Consider the following 15,322-nt stretch of genomic DNA (forward strand, 5'->3'; position numbering starts at 1 on the left):
TTTTGGAGTCTGACAGGTTCAATCCCCCGTGCTTCATAAGCCTACTGACACAGTCATCTTCAGTCAATTCACGAAAAGACTCTTTTAGGAAACATCTATTTGTGACCAGATTTGTGCAAAAACATTTACAATAATAAGAACCTAGACACCACAGAACAAAGTCCATCACAGGAAACAAGTCAGTGTTTGTTGAGTGGAAGAAAATGTGTACAGGCTGGGCATGGGGACTCATGCCTGTAATCCCAACACTGGGAGGCCGAGGCGGGTGGATCACTTGAGCTCAGGAGTTTGAGATGAGCCTGGGCAACATGGCAAAAACTCACCTCTACAAAAAACACAAAAATTATCCTGTGTGGTGGCATGTGCCTGTAGTCCCAGCTACTTGGGAGGCTGAGTTGGGAGGATTACTTGAGCCCAGGAGGCGGAAGTTGCAGTGAGCTGAGATAGCGTCACTGCACTCCAGCCTGGGCAACAGAGCGAGACTCTGTATCAAAACCAAAAACAAAACAAAACAAATATATATATACATACATACACACACACACATACACACACACACACACAGAAAAGATTCCATAGTTTTGTGATAAGATAAAAATGAAAGCTTATATATACATACATGCATATACTCACATGTGCATTGGTATATATGTATACATGTGCACATTCACACATATAATTATACACACACATACCTGGCTTTAAGCTGTATGTCTAAATTTTAATGAAACGAAGGGTTAAAAACCCAAGAAAGTGGTTTCCAATCTATCTTGGAGAAGGGGAAGAAAGAGAGTCACACAGTTATTTAATGCAAAGTGTTTGTAAATCTCCCCTCAAATAACATCTGTGGTCTGAGTGAGATGGATGCGTATCTGTGTACGTGTATGTTTTTGAAGCATAGTGGTGAAGTGCTTAGAATTCTGCATCCAGTTACCTGGGTTTAAATCCCAGCTCTGCCACTTTCTAACTAGGTGACCTTGGGCAAGTTACTAAACTTCTCTGTGCCTCAATTTTGTCAACTGTAAAATGGAGCTAATAGTAGTACCTTCTTATTAGAGTTGTAGAAATAAATAAAGCTAAGTGGAGCAGCACCCAGCATATAGGGAGTACTCTGTAAGTGTTAGTTCATATTATTATGTAAATTCTATTGTGATTGATAAAATACAAATTCACTTTAAAGTGTCACTGAGTTCTCATAGCAGCTTTTGACCATTATGTTTATTAATTCATTTAATATAATTTAGGTTAATAGTAAAGGCACAACTACTCTCTGTGGGGTCTCACACAGTTTTGATGTTAAAAATGGATCTTTATTCTGAAAAAAGCTGGGAAGCACTGATCAAGGGCTGAATCCTTGGGAAATTGCCCACAATGGCAACTGCAATCTGGTTATCATTTGGTCAGGTGTGCATCTAGGTTTCTAGAGCCTTTCACTGTGCTGGGCTGTTTATTTAACAGGATATCAGGTAGAAAGCCTGCTAGAAACTGAGTTTCATAAAGGCTCCCGTGGACTGTTAGGTGATTAATTGTATTTCTATTTTTCATATCTAAGAGCACCAGGAAGATTCATTTGTGGCAGATTTCATAGCAATACCGACAGGTTTCACTTTCAAGATCTTAAAGAGACTTTTCTGGACCTACTGTGCAAGGCAGGGAGAGATGTTCATTAAATCCAAGCCCCCAAAAGTCAAAATGAAAAAAGACCCTAAAAGAGGGATTCCTCCTGAAGCTGCTAAGTGACAACTAGGAAGGAAAAAAAAAACTTTCTCCTTTTGAGTCCCAGGCTACACTGTGAATAGAACTGAGGCCCTCCATTCTACTTCATCTAATCCATTTTCTCCTCTGTTTTGGTATTTAAGAAACATTTTAGTCAATGCAACCTGGTGATAAAATGGCCAGATGTGTGAAATCACTTTCCATTACACATTCTGATAAGGTAATTGGGCTGTAACTTTCAAGACAGGAAACAAGGAAGGGAGATTCTGAACAAATCCATAAAGCAAACAGTGGGAGAGCCTGCTTACGGGGACATCTGAGTCTCACTGGATTAAAATAGCTGCAGGTCTCTTCATCAGTAAATAACCAGATGCTCCAGGTCAATCTCCGAACTCAGAAGCCAGGAGTTTGGGCTTGCACAGCCAGAAAACAGAACCGATGTTTTACCAGAAAGCCGCTGTGTTCATCATTTCATCACAGTAAGGCCAATGAGAAAGAAGACGTTTGAGGTTTGAGGTGGCCCAAGTTCTGAGGTTTTTGACTTTTCTTTACCAAAGTCCTGGGTGAATACTAGAAAGTCAGTCCTGGGTCACACACATTTCACAGACTCCCAGTGACCAGCACTGTCCGGCTGAGGTAAAGCAAGAACTTGGGGGATGGAGAAGTGCTGTCACCTTCTGGTGAGAGCATCTCAGCCTACAAGGACAGTACATTCAGTCTCATCTTCCTATCCAACTCTAACAAAATATGGTTGATGACTAAAAATGCAGATTTCTGGATCGCATGCTGTAAGGGCCTAGGAATCTGCATTTCAACAGAGCCAGCAGGATGACTGTTATGCACACTGAAATGTAAGACCACTACCATAGGACTTAACTCCAGATGGCAAAAAGTAACCATAAAGATACAGCTTTGTTTCACACTATATGCGTCACCAGCAATGATAGTAAGGGCAGTAATAGCAGCAGCAGCAGCTGACACTTAGAGTAGCTGCCGTGTATACAAACAGTTGCAAGTGCTTTATAGCCAACTCTTAATTGTCACATCAACCCTATGATAGGTACTATTATTATCCCCATTCTACAGGCAAGGAAGCCAGGCACAGAGAGGTTAAGTATCTTGCCCAAGGTCTCACAGCTAGTAAGTGGCAGAGGTGGAATTTGAACTTGGACTGTCTGGTTTCAGAGTCTTCACATTTGAGAGACTGACCATAGACCTGAATGCCCAGAAAGGTCCAACCTCTCTGTTGAAACCTAGAAGTGTTAAGTACTTGAAATTTCTGCAAAGTGGGTCAATATTTAGGAGTCACGGGCACTGAAGGAGTTTGGATGAACATTCCCAGATTTCTGAGGCAAAGTGGCAAATGTTGGGGACTACTCATCCAGACAGCAAAGGTCCTGTGAGGGCTGCTGTGCAGGGGAGTGAGGCCTGGGAGCCAAGCTACAAAAATGGGTGTCCCTCATGCAAGGCGCCACTGTTTCCCCATGCTCTAGAAACAGCCATACTGCCTGAGCCTCGGAGACAGCTGCAGTCACTGGACTGCAAGGCCAAGGTAGCCTGCACTCAGTGCACACTGGCCAACAGACCTGCAGGGCGGCCAGTGCCTCTTCTTTCTAGACACTGGAAAAACAGGAAAGCACAATGCAAATGAAATTCACATATAGTCTCATTAACCAGAGATCATTAACGTGAACACTATATGCCCTGTATTTTTGCATCTGTGTGTATAGTTGATCAGTTCGAGTTACATCATCTGATTTTATATACTACTTTTTCTATGTATAGATCAATCTTTAAACATTCCTCATCAACATGATTTTAAAGGGCTATATAATAGCCTATCTGTCTACCTGTTCCATAACTATTTTCCTCTTGTTGACATTGGCTACTTTTCACTCTATTGGATAATAACCTAACATCTGATTGTTCTGTAAAACAGATCCCTAAGTACGACAGTTGGGTCACAGGGCATATACAATTTTTAAGTTTTCACTTACTAATACTAAGGAATTCAGTTCGCTATTAATGTTAAGCTATTCCTCAGGAGGTTATGTCCATATTCATATCCATTAGTTTTGTCATTTGCCTTGCCTCTTTTGAAGATGGTAGATGCTCTATTAACTGAGTTCTACTTAAACAAGGGCCCTGATTTACCCAACCCCATACTCTCCATTTCTTTGCTAAAGCATCTAGACAAATGCCCTCAGCATGCAAAAGCTCAGGTGGCTACTCTAGTTTATCAACCTATTTCTGTTCTCAACAGTTAGGCTATATATTTACCAAGAGGCCATTTGCATTTGTTGCCAAACCTGTTTATGTCAGCTGTACTCATTATTGTACTTATGTAACTTAATTACATATTATGTAAATTAATGAAATACCTGTGCATAAAAAAAGAGCTGTTGTTTCTGTAAGTAGAGAGTTTTGGAAAAATGAAGATGAACTGCTGTTAAGTTAGGGGTGGATAAGACAACTATAAAAGACTAGGAGGGCCGGGCATGGAGGCCCACGCCTGTAAACCCAGCACTTCGGGACGCTGAGGTGGGTGGATCATTTGAGGTCAGGAGTTCGAGACCAGCCTGGCCTACATGGCGAAATCGTGTCTCCACTAAAAATACAAAAATTAGCTGGGCGTGGTGGCTGGTGCCTGTAATCCCAGCTACTGGGGAGGCTGAGGCAGGAGAATCACTTGAACCTGGGAAGCGGAGGTTGCAGTGAGCCAAGATTGCGCCGTTGCATGCTAGCCTGGGTGACAAGAGCAAAACTACATCTCAAGACAAAAAACTAGGGAGGTGAAGGGGGGAATGTTATAGGTCTAGAAAGATTTATGGCACTTACTCTGCAAGTGTCTTAAGCTCTTATTTATGAATAAATCAAACCTGGAAATTATAGAAGAAGTGATATGGGTGTAATTCATGCAAGTAAAGTGATGCAGAATGCCAATATATGAATCTATTAATAACTAAACCAAGAGTCATGAAACGGTACCTGTCCTTCCTCCATGTAATGCACTCTGAAATTCTCTATTCTCAACTATTCAATTCCACTTTTAAAAATGTTGGTTATGTTCCCCTTCCTGACATCACACACTGGGGCCTGTTGTGGGGTGGGGGGAGGGGGGAGGGATAGCATTAGGAGATATACCTAATGTTAAATGATGAGTTGATGGGTGCAACACACCAACATGGCACATGTATACATATGTAACTAACCTGCACGTTGTGCACATGTACCCTAAAACTTAAAGTATAATAAAAAAATTAAAAAAAATAAAAAAATTAATTAAATAAATAAATAAATAAAAAAGAGGAAAAAAATGTTGGTTATGACCCGTAAAGTGATTCTGCAACTCAGTTTGAAAAGACATTGACTTCATTCCACTCCTTCATTTTACTGACGACAGAACTGAGGTTCAAGAAGATTTAAGAGCTCTGTTAAGGTGCTGCAGCCAGTGAGTCAGAATTACGATTCTGGATTGCATATCCTGTGTTCTGTCTACTACCCTGAGCAGCCTTTGCTCAAAAAGCACTGACCCAGCACAATTTCCTTTGCAAAAAAAGTAGAAGGTGAAATGAGAATGTGGACGACAAGGATAAATCTTGGAGAGGAAAGGAAGAATCCCTCATTCCCTCCTAATGCTCTTCTAAGCATTCTTTAAAGTAAGCACAAATGGGTGTATGTGGTTTTATCCCCAAACTAAGACATACCAAGTGTCTTGTGTTATAGATACATATTTGGAGCAGGTGAGCCATGTAGTACCTGGGTAGAACACATGAGCCTTCTAATTTTAGAAGGACTTCAGCTCCACGTGGGAAAACTCTAGACAATGGAACGGGGAAGCAGTTTGCAGTTCTGAAAAGCTTTTGTTAGGCGAGATGAGCAATAACCAGATCACTCGCTTGCTAGCTGACACACGTTCTACCTGTTTTCCAAACAAGTAAAGCCTTCAAAGGCTTTTCCCTATAATCTCATCTGCCTTCCCTCTGCGCACCCCCAGCTCAAACTTGCCACCTAAACATATTTAAGGCCAGGGTCACTGCTGAAATCTGATCACCATCTCCCTAAGCCAGCTGACAATGGTGACATTCCCCATGAATAATCGCACTGTAAATTTCCATGTTCTTTCATCTTCACCTCTGAGAAGTCTCCCAGACACTAAATTAAGCAAGCCTTCAACCATGCCTTGATTCTAGGTGGGTGTCCCTAGACACAGGCCAGAGGAAGGAGCAGAAGTTCAGAGGTTTAAAGTGCCGCCCTGAGTACCCAGCTCATGCAAGGCAGATAGCAGATGGAAGCCTGGAGGCTGGCTCCCGGGTGCCTGAGTAATGCCCTCACCACACCCCCTTGGTCATTAGCGTGAGTCTCATGAAAATATGAGAACCAGATGGGCAGCCTGGGAACTGTGCAACATTTCTCAGGGTTAAGCAAGTAGCCACCAAACGACTTCTTAACCAGGGTGCATTCTGTCCCTCTTAAGGGGCATTTAAAAGTGTCTTTTGAAGATAGGTCATAATTCCTTCCTGGAGAGGGTGTGACAGGTGTTCTAAGCTATAGGTGCTGCCACCCTTGTCCTGCCTCCAGCTAATGTTTCTCTGCATGCTTTACAAATTGACAACCAACCTGATAGAAATACTCTGTCCCCAACCATGCTGTTGATTTCACTCCCATGGCAACTATTTTCTAAATCATGCATTAAGCAGTTAGCCAAGGTTGCCCGTATCATCGTGACACACTCCCCCACGGGTTCCCATGCTGTCTTTTCTCACCTGCATGAGAGGCTCTTTGAGGGCAAGGCAGAGAAAGCCTGCTCCTTTGTATAGTTCCAGCAACTAGAATCTTTGAACCTGAATGTAAAAAAGCATCTATTTCCAAGAAAATCAAATACGTGTCAGTGACACTGCCACTTCCCTACCTTGGGCCTATGACAATTGGCATCACCAATGGATCAGTGCAGTACTTCCTAAAAATCTGCAGTCAGCCTTATAACCCTCCCCACCCTGGCTCTCCAAGGCATCTCTGCCAATCCATCAGTGTGTGGTCATGTGAAAAATCTCACAGGCCACTTCTGATTCAAGTGCAATAGATGAGGAAACGAATCCAAACAGGAACCAGAAAACTAACTTGCCCAGCGACTGGACAAAAAAACTCAAAAAAACCCTCAGAAAACTCAGAAAAAACTGAGACCAAATGGCCCAAAACCCATGATCTCTCACCTCCAGCCTCAGGCACCACATCCCTCTGCTGTCCCACTCAAATTGTCTGAGAAGCGTTTACTAATGACAATGCCAGTTTCCTACGATGCCCTCTATATTTGGGTATCTAAGAGAAAGGAAGACAGGAAGAAACCAATGAAATGTCAAGAAGAAAGGCCAAGAGCAATGGTCAAGCAATAAGAACATGGAACTTTTTTTTTTCCCAAAATGCACAAGAAAGGCCAGGCGTGGTGACTCATGCTTGTAATCCCAGCACTTTGGGAGGACAAAGTGGGAGGACTGCTGGAGCCCAGGAATTTGAGACCAGCCTGGGCAACGTAGCAAGATCTCATTTCTAAAAATAAAAGAAAAAAATGCACAAGAAGGCCACATGAGATAAGCCCCATGCTCTTTTGAGCCCATTTGACACCTTTGATTAGCACATGGAGTTTGCAATTTTCTCTCCACAATGTTCCATTAAAGTGTGACGGCTTCACCCTGAGTACTCCTGTTGCCCTGTGCTCTAGTGCTGTCACTCAGGAATGTATCAAAACCTATCTTGCATCCATTATTATTTCTCATTCCCATCAACTCTTACAGTGAGAAGGCCTGCAAATTTACATCATGGGTAAAGTCCTTACAGCTTTTGTTCTAAAATTACCCATTTTCACACCTAACTGGTGGGGATGGTTTCACACCATTTATATTTTTCTGGATGGTTTGTTTCTGGATTGATTCTGGGATTGAGTAAAGGAGCCCACCAGCATCCAGAACATTGGGAGTTAGGGGCACTCAGATGTGAAAGTCACCCAGCAGAGACATGAATACATTTTATGAAAACAGTGTTCACCTGAAAAGAATTATAAGTAGAACTCAAGATACAAAAACATGAAAGTAAACACAAATTAAAACGAAGTAGCACAAAATTAAATACAGCATCATCTACCTTCCATATCTGAAGATCTAACAAAAAGGAATCATCATTGCCTTTGCTGGTGCAGTAATGGAATTGCGGTGATGTTTTAAAAGCCTTTATCTGTTAGGTATACGTGTTGAAGTGTTATGAGTGAAGTGGGATTTGCTTTAAAATACCCCAGCAAAGGGAAAAATTAGAAAGATAAGGAGAATAGATCAAAGAAAAATGACAGAATGATGCTAATTGTCAAAGCTGGGTGATGTGTATACAGGAACTGATTTCACTATTTCTTCTTCTGTGGATGAAGATTTCTCTAATACAATGTTAACAGAGAGTTTTACTTATTAGCCATGAGTACACACACACACACACACACACACACACACACTTGCTACAATGACAGGCAGTGAGTGTGGCTGGTGGGAGTTAGTCCCCAGTTTGAGCTGTGCCCACCACAGGATTTCAGCCCTGTGCGGTGATGAGAGAGTGGGTGGGATGGGGTGGGAAGGCCTACCAGGGCCTGAGCAGTCCTCTAGGGGACAGGAAGGACACCCTAAAGGAAAGAAAGTTAAGCACAAGCCTGATCTAGTCATAAAGCCCCAGCCTTTGGAGGTGTGACTGTAACACGGTCATCACCACTTGGACTTTTCTCCTGGCCCAGCCCTCTCTGGATTCATGTCTGGGTCTCATGGGGCAGGGCCAAGAGTAAATAACTCTGGAAAGAGTAATTTCATTAAATCTCTAAGGCCCTGGGGTGCAAGTTTTGTAGCTCAGTGACCCATCAAACAGAGAGCAACAGAGAGGGCAGACGGGCAGCCACCTCCCTCCTCTGCAGACTGCCAGCCAACCCGGGGGGCTTGAGGCTCTCTGGACTTTAGAAGGTGTGGCACTGCCTCTGCTCTCACAGACCACCTCAGGCCCCAGAGTGGCACCGAGCTGGTAATAGGGTAATATGCAACATAGCAGGGGTTCAACTGCTGTTTTCTGATCACATGTCACAATGAGGGGAAGTAAACCTAAGAGATGTTCTCACAGAAAGTTCAGGAAGAAAAGATGGAACAGAGGTTGTTCACGACTGCAAAAAGAATAGTCCCCTTCTGGAAAAATTTATCAGGTCTGCCCACATCTGCTCAGCAGGGCCTGGGGAACCCCAAAAGGCCTAGGCAGGAGTTATGCCAGGCTCCTGGAGAACAGGCTCAAGGGCGACATCCCTTTTCTTGTCTGTCTGAATGGATGGAGACTTGGAGGAGGGGGTCAAATAACCAAGAGGACCCCCTTCTCTATGCATGGCAGTGTCAGCACTTGCCATCATTGCAACTTGTCACCTGACTCAGTAGAGAACATGACTCTTGACCTTCTTTAGAGTGTGAATCAGGAGGATCGGGAGGAAGGCTTCACCACAGAGCTGGGAAACTAGGGATAGAGGCCTGGGCACAGGACTCCATCTCCCCCTTCTGGCTTAATCTCAAGGCCTTTATACCTCAGTTCCACCCAGTTTGGCTTAGAAGAGAGCAGGGAGGGTGAAGAAAACACAGGAGGCTTCTCAGCCCATGGAGATGCCTGGAGATAATAGTGATAAGTATCAAAATGAGTGTCCAATTGGCCCAACTGGCCCAGTGTCCAGGTTCTCTCAAATGATACCCAGTGTGTAAGTGTTGCTAGAGTATCAGTACTTTCTAGTGTTTGGGCAGGTCACCACAGGTCTATCTGTAGGAGGGGCAGAAGGTGAAGCTTGGGGCAAGTGCATTCTAGAAAGGGGGTTGGGGCAATTCTGAGAACGGCATGGTGGAGTTACTAAGCTATCCTCTTTTTCCTCCCTATATGTTCACATCTGAGTCCTCTGTGGATGGGAGGTAATTAAAAAGTGAAAGTACTGCTTTATGGAAACCCAAGTAGACCCTGGACTCCAGATGCACTGTTTTGGGGTGGACACACTCACACCCTTCTACTTCCAGCCCCAACAAAGCACGACACAGAGTGGGAGAGGCATTTTCTTCTGTGTCATCATGGACCACCAAGTGGCTTAGGCACCTTAAGGGTCCAAGTGCATCAAGGATAACAGTAGCAAGGGGGGCTGGTGGGGCTGCAGTAGCAGTGGTACCCAGTGGGACTGGCAGTGTCGCCTCCAGTGGGTTTGGAGGGAAAGGCCTGAAGGAGGAGAAGAGCAAGGTACCAGGGACACAGTGTGGTTGGCTACAGAATTTATGAATAGGTAAGAAACCCGCCCCCACCCCAACCGGAACCTCTCTGAAATAACTATGGAGACACAGCAGGAGGCTAGTGCAGTAACAGATGGGAGCAGAAGTTACTGAAACACACTCTATGCTAACCAGGGAGTTGTGGAACTGGTGCACTAACACACTGCTGAGAAAAATCAGCACCATTCACTCGGAAAGCTATCTGGCAGTTTGTACCAAGGGTCATAAATCTGTATTTATTCCTGTTTCCGGAGACACGTTCTGAGGAAAGAATCCAAAAGAAGGAAAAAGCTTCTAGGCATGAAAAGATAGCATCATAACTTAAGAAACTAGAGGGACCGTAAATATCCAATGGGAAATGTTTCATTAAATCACACATGTTCACTTTAATGGGACAGTGTGACATTTTAAGAGAAGAGATTTCAAGACTTTCCAGCAACATGGAACAATGCACAGCCCCAACATTTGAGCTTAAAAAGCAGGAATCTACATTGTTTCCTCACCAGGACTAATCGTATAAAAATATTAACACACATGGAGAAAGGGCAAAAGCAACATGCAAATCAAACAAAGGTTGCTCCCCTGCAGTGCTGTGACCACCGGTGGTTTGCCTCCTACATGTCCCAAGCTCTCCACTATTTTGATTTAGGATCTTTAAAATAATAATTTAAAAAATACCAATTTTTTTTTTTTACTACAACTATTAAAACGTAAACCAGAAAATAACTAAACAAAGGTCACAAATGGGGGTTCAGAAATCTGGGTTCTACTTCAGGTGTACTATTGGGAGAGTGGGGAAAACATAGCTGGCCCCAAGCTCTGGGGTCCTGCAGGCCCTGTTTTGGCACATTTGCCCACAGGAATTGTCTGAACAGCTGAAGAGAGACACGGACGGGAGGCCCCTGAGGGGGCCAGGAACAGCCCCCCTTGGGCTTGCAGTTAAGACCTTCCAGCGAGCGCCACCTCGCCCCTGAGGAGGGGGCAGAGAGGACTCCGGGACAGGCGTGTGCTCGGTGGGCAGGAGGCCAGGGAGGGAGCTCTTGAGGTTCCACACAGCAGCAGGCCCGCTCCCTTCCCACACACCATCCACACACCCATGGCAGCTGCACTCACCGCTCAGCGGGGACGTGCTGTTCTCCAAGGCCTGGCACGCGGCCAACACAATACCTGTTGGGTGGAGGAGAAGAGGGAAAAGGTCAGAGTCTGCTTGGCAAATGATGTCCTCAGACGCTTAGAGGGCAGGCCCTTTGACAGGCAAATGCTCGGTAGTTTTACAGAGTGGCTGGTAGACAGGCTTGGGTACATAATTTGTGGATATCAGTGCAAATGAGCACATGGGACCCCTTGTTGAAAAAGTAAGAAGAAAATGCCCATGAAAAGCACTGAAATCCAGAGCCTTCCGCTTCTTCCCAGTCTCTCTCTCCATCTGTCAGGGTGGTTTTGGCTTTTGTTTTTTCTTAACACCTTATAAATATATATTTTTTTTACGGTGGGAAAATATACATAACATAAAATTTACCATTTCAACCATTTTAATTGTACATTTCAGTGACATTAAGTACCTTCACCCTGTTCATGTCATCATGTTTGTTTGCTATTTATGTCATTGCTGTCCTTTGGGTATGAGGATACCCACAGGTTGAGTGTAGCCTCTCACAGGTGCACTCCAGGGACAGAGTGTGTAAGAGAGCAAAGGACCCACTGCCTCTGGGGTTTCCTTCCAGCTGGCAGCTGGGCCAATGTGCTGTGACCCAGCTGGGGGTTGAGAGGTCTAGTCAGGTATCTCTTATTCCCAGGAACTGGCTGTCCCAACCCAAGATGGATAGGTGACCCCTTAAGGATATTGCCTCCTCCCTGCCAGGATGTACTAGGTACCTGGATCAGGGGGAGTCAAGCAGCTCACCCCTCTTTGGTTGCCCACTGAAGATGCCATGGAGCTGCCAGTCCAGAATGGGGACAGCTGCTGCCATGCCATACCCTGAGATGCCATGTACTTAACCCCAGGCCCCACCAAGGATAGAGCATGGCAGGAGCAAGAAAACCTAGGGGAGGCGGGGAGATAGCAATAAGCAGGACCATGGGAACCAAGCCTCTAAGCCCCCAGTGCATACTGTATTGTCCCACTGGACTTCACCTACAAGACACAAATTTAAAGATAAAACTACAAGATTTTTAAGACTGCAACTGCAGAGTGTTAAACCTCAAGCTCAGGGCCCTTGTGAGCATGGGGTCCTGTGTGACCTATACAGGTCGCATGCTCATAAAGCCAGCCCTGCCAACAGATGACATTTATGTGCCTTCAGATTACAGTACTCGAGGTTTCTGGAAACAGTAGCAACCTTCCAATGAAGAAGGAACCTCTTCTGTGTTATGCAATCAGCACGAGCCACATTAGAATGACTTCCCAAAACTGAAATGCAAAAAGATGCCACAGTTGCTGTGCCGAGGGGCGGGGCCTCTGACAGTTTAGCCCAGAAGGCAGATGAATCAAGTTAGCACAGGAAACAAGCAAAGTTCTGTTACAGGATCGATGCAGCCCCCTACTCTGCAGGCTGTGAGGGTTCCTTGCCCCTTTTCACTTAGGGTGTAGACACAGAAGTCCTGACTCTCAAAGAACAAAACGCACTTGGAATAGATAAAGCAATCATGCTCCCGACATTCCTTTCAACCTCTGAAATGAGAAACATAAGAACTTCAGATTGCTTTTACTGGAGGTCTGGCATGGACCTCCCAAAGACTTTGGCAGAATCCTAAGCCAGATGTTTGGGCTGGAGTTGGAGGCAGGGCAGGGGGACAAGGAGAGAAAATCAGTAAAATCATGCATGTCTTCTCTGTGCAATTCTTTCTTGCTGTCCAATTGATGCTAATTTTGGAAGCACGGCTCCCAGGGCCCCTCTGTCACCCACACACCAGTGTTAAAACAAGGCATCCCCATCCAAGCCGGGAAAAGTCAGCGGTTGCCCACTTGAAGCTGGGGAACAGTCATGTTCTGACTTCGCTGGCACTGCCACAAACCACCCTTGGCTAAAGTCAGCCAGTGGCTCATAATAGTGTCCAAGGATGACACCAGGGATGCTTTGCATACTCTGAGGGGAAGCATGACTTGCCTGTCACAAACTGCCCCTGAACTAAAGAATTATCTTCATGCCCTGTTCCTGCTCCCTATCCTGTCGGTCAGGGCGAATCCAGTCAGCATGGTTCCTGGGCTCCGTGTTGGCCTCGGCTTAAGCAAAACCCAGACAAGAAAGCAAACACTGTACAGCTGAATCCAGGACAAGGCACTGATGAGCACCACTGCTCCAGGAAGATGAGGGTGTGCAATGGGGGCCCGCTCCCCAGCCTTGGGGCAAATTACTTCACCTTCTGTTCCTCACCTGTGAGCTCGCAGCTGCTAAACTCACACAGGTGTTTTGGGAATGAATTAAAGTTTGCAAAACCACGATGTTCCACAGATGAAAGACACTGGCTTTTTACTCATAATTTGAGCAACACAAGAAGAATAGGTCCTTTCTATACCCTCACATTCCTGCGGAAAACAACTTCTTGGTGCTCTGGGCTTCACTCTGCAATCTTGATCCATGCCCAGCATCAGCTGAAGCCTTGTGATGAGCGGCAAGGCCTCTGCTTTGTCTTCATTACGTGGTGAGCCTAAGAGGACCCTGGAGCAGGAGGACAGGGCTCAGGTCTCTCACTTTGCAGGTGGATGTGCACCACTTTTTGGGCATGACCTAGTCCCAGGCCCAGTGCTAAGGTTCTGCATGTGTTCTCTCACTTAGTCCTCATAACAACTCATGACATAGGTGCCTCCCAACCTTCTGGTCCAGCCGGTAGAAATGCCCAGTCATAGAGATGAAGAAACTGAGGCTTAGAGAGGTTAAGAAATTTGCCCAAGCTCCTGCAGCCACATTCAAACTCAAGTGTCTGCAACTCCCATGCACAAGACAGTGTCTAATTACCAGACCACCCCACAGTCCTTCTGACCATGGCCAATTGTGACACAGGTATGTATTCAGCAGTCACAAACCCCAAGTGAGTCCAAACAACAGACTCTGTAGGCCCAGTGGCTGAGCCTTGATCCCTCTCTCCCTGAGAGCCATGCATTGCCTCTTAGGGATTCTCCCACTGCCTCCAATATCCCTGCCATGAACAAGGTCTAATGAGGGGCAAAGGTATGAGCACCCAGGCTCACTAGCTGCCTGGCCCTCTGGCCACACGACTGTGCTTAGAAAGCCAGGCTGTGTGAGGGCCTTCCAGAAACATGTGGCCTTGGCAGGCTCCAAGGGTCATTCCAAACAAAGGAAGGATGGGGAGAGGACAGCCACAGGCACCGCAGCCACATGCAGTGGCTCAGGGAGACACGCAGTGCACAGGCCTTGTGGCCCACAGCCACAGGCTCCTCCTGCCTAAGTTTCAAAGCTGGCCCTTGCCTGCCGCAGGCCCTCGGGACAGGAAGGCTTCTAGGAATCCCTTCTAGGCCACTCCTGCTGGCATCCTATTTCTGTTTAAATAGCTCCAAAGAGGGGAATCCCAAGACTGTGGACTTCAAAAAGAAAAAAGAAAAGAAGGGGGTGGTATCAAGGGGAAAACCACATGCAACGGAAGAAAACCCTTATGAAAGGCTGATTCTGTGTCCCCCAAAATAGAGTGGGAACCTGGTCTGCAGTTAGGAAGGACAAGTGTTGCCATGCTTATAGTTCAGCTGTTTGGCACTCAGGTAAATGTTCCCAACAGAAACAAGGTCAAAAGGAGGCTCACCGATTTAGCTGATGAGTCCCCAGAAGTGGAGCCATCCCGAAACCTATGTGCTGATGTGTCAATAGGAAATGCTCTTGAGAGAGGCTGGACACCCCTCTTCCCTGGGCCCCAGAGCAGGACACCCCCACTCCAACCCCTCACTCAGGCACGGGACTAGCAATTCTGCACAGATACCCAGGCTGTGCCTTCAGCGTCGGACACCCTTCATCCTCAACCACCCATTGACCTGGAGACCACCTCTTCTGTGGACACTCAGCTATAGTGCCTGGAGCTGGGAGGAGCATCCTCTGGCCCCTGACCACCTCAGCAGAGTGGACCATGTCCTGCTCTGGCCTCTGCTGGGGCTGGTGTTTGCTTTCAGGCCCCTATGTACTCCACTGCATGGATCAGTTGCTCCCTGTAGAATATCAAGAGTTCTACCTTTCACCTGTTTGGGATCCTCTAAGCCAGACTTCCTGCATGAAGGGGCGAAAGGTGAGTTTTTGTTTTCGTGGGGATGCAGGAGGATGAAGAGGCTGCAGCAGGTCCTTTTGGATGAAGGATGC

At 45.8% G+C, this 15,322-nt stretch overlaps 1 protein-coding gene across 3 annotated transcripts in view; it reads right to left on the reverse strand.

Annotated features, from left to right (window-relative positions):
• The window catches only part of TGFA (transforming growth factor alpha), a 107,690-nt gene that overhangs the window by 57,770 nt on the left and 34,598 nt on the right, over window positions 1-15,322 (reverse strand). For all 3 annotated transcript variants that reach the window (XM_003262520.4, XM_012501117.2, XM_012501118.2), the window contains exon 2: window positions 11,136-11,189. In XM_003262520.4, coding sequence (XP_003262568.1) covers window positions 11,136-11,189 — 54 coding nt within the window. The remainder of the gene's footprint in view (window positions 1-11,135; window positions 11,190-15,322) is intronic.

This window comes from Nomascus leucogenys, chromosome 14 (assembly GCF_006542625.1).
Source record: "Nomascus leucogenys isolate Asia chromosome 14, Asia_NLE_v1, whole genome shotgun sequence".
Lineage (NCBI taxonomy): Eukaryota > Metazoa > Chordata > Mammalia > Primates > Hylobatidae > Nomascus > Nomascus leucogenys.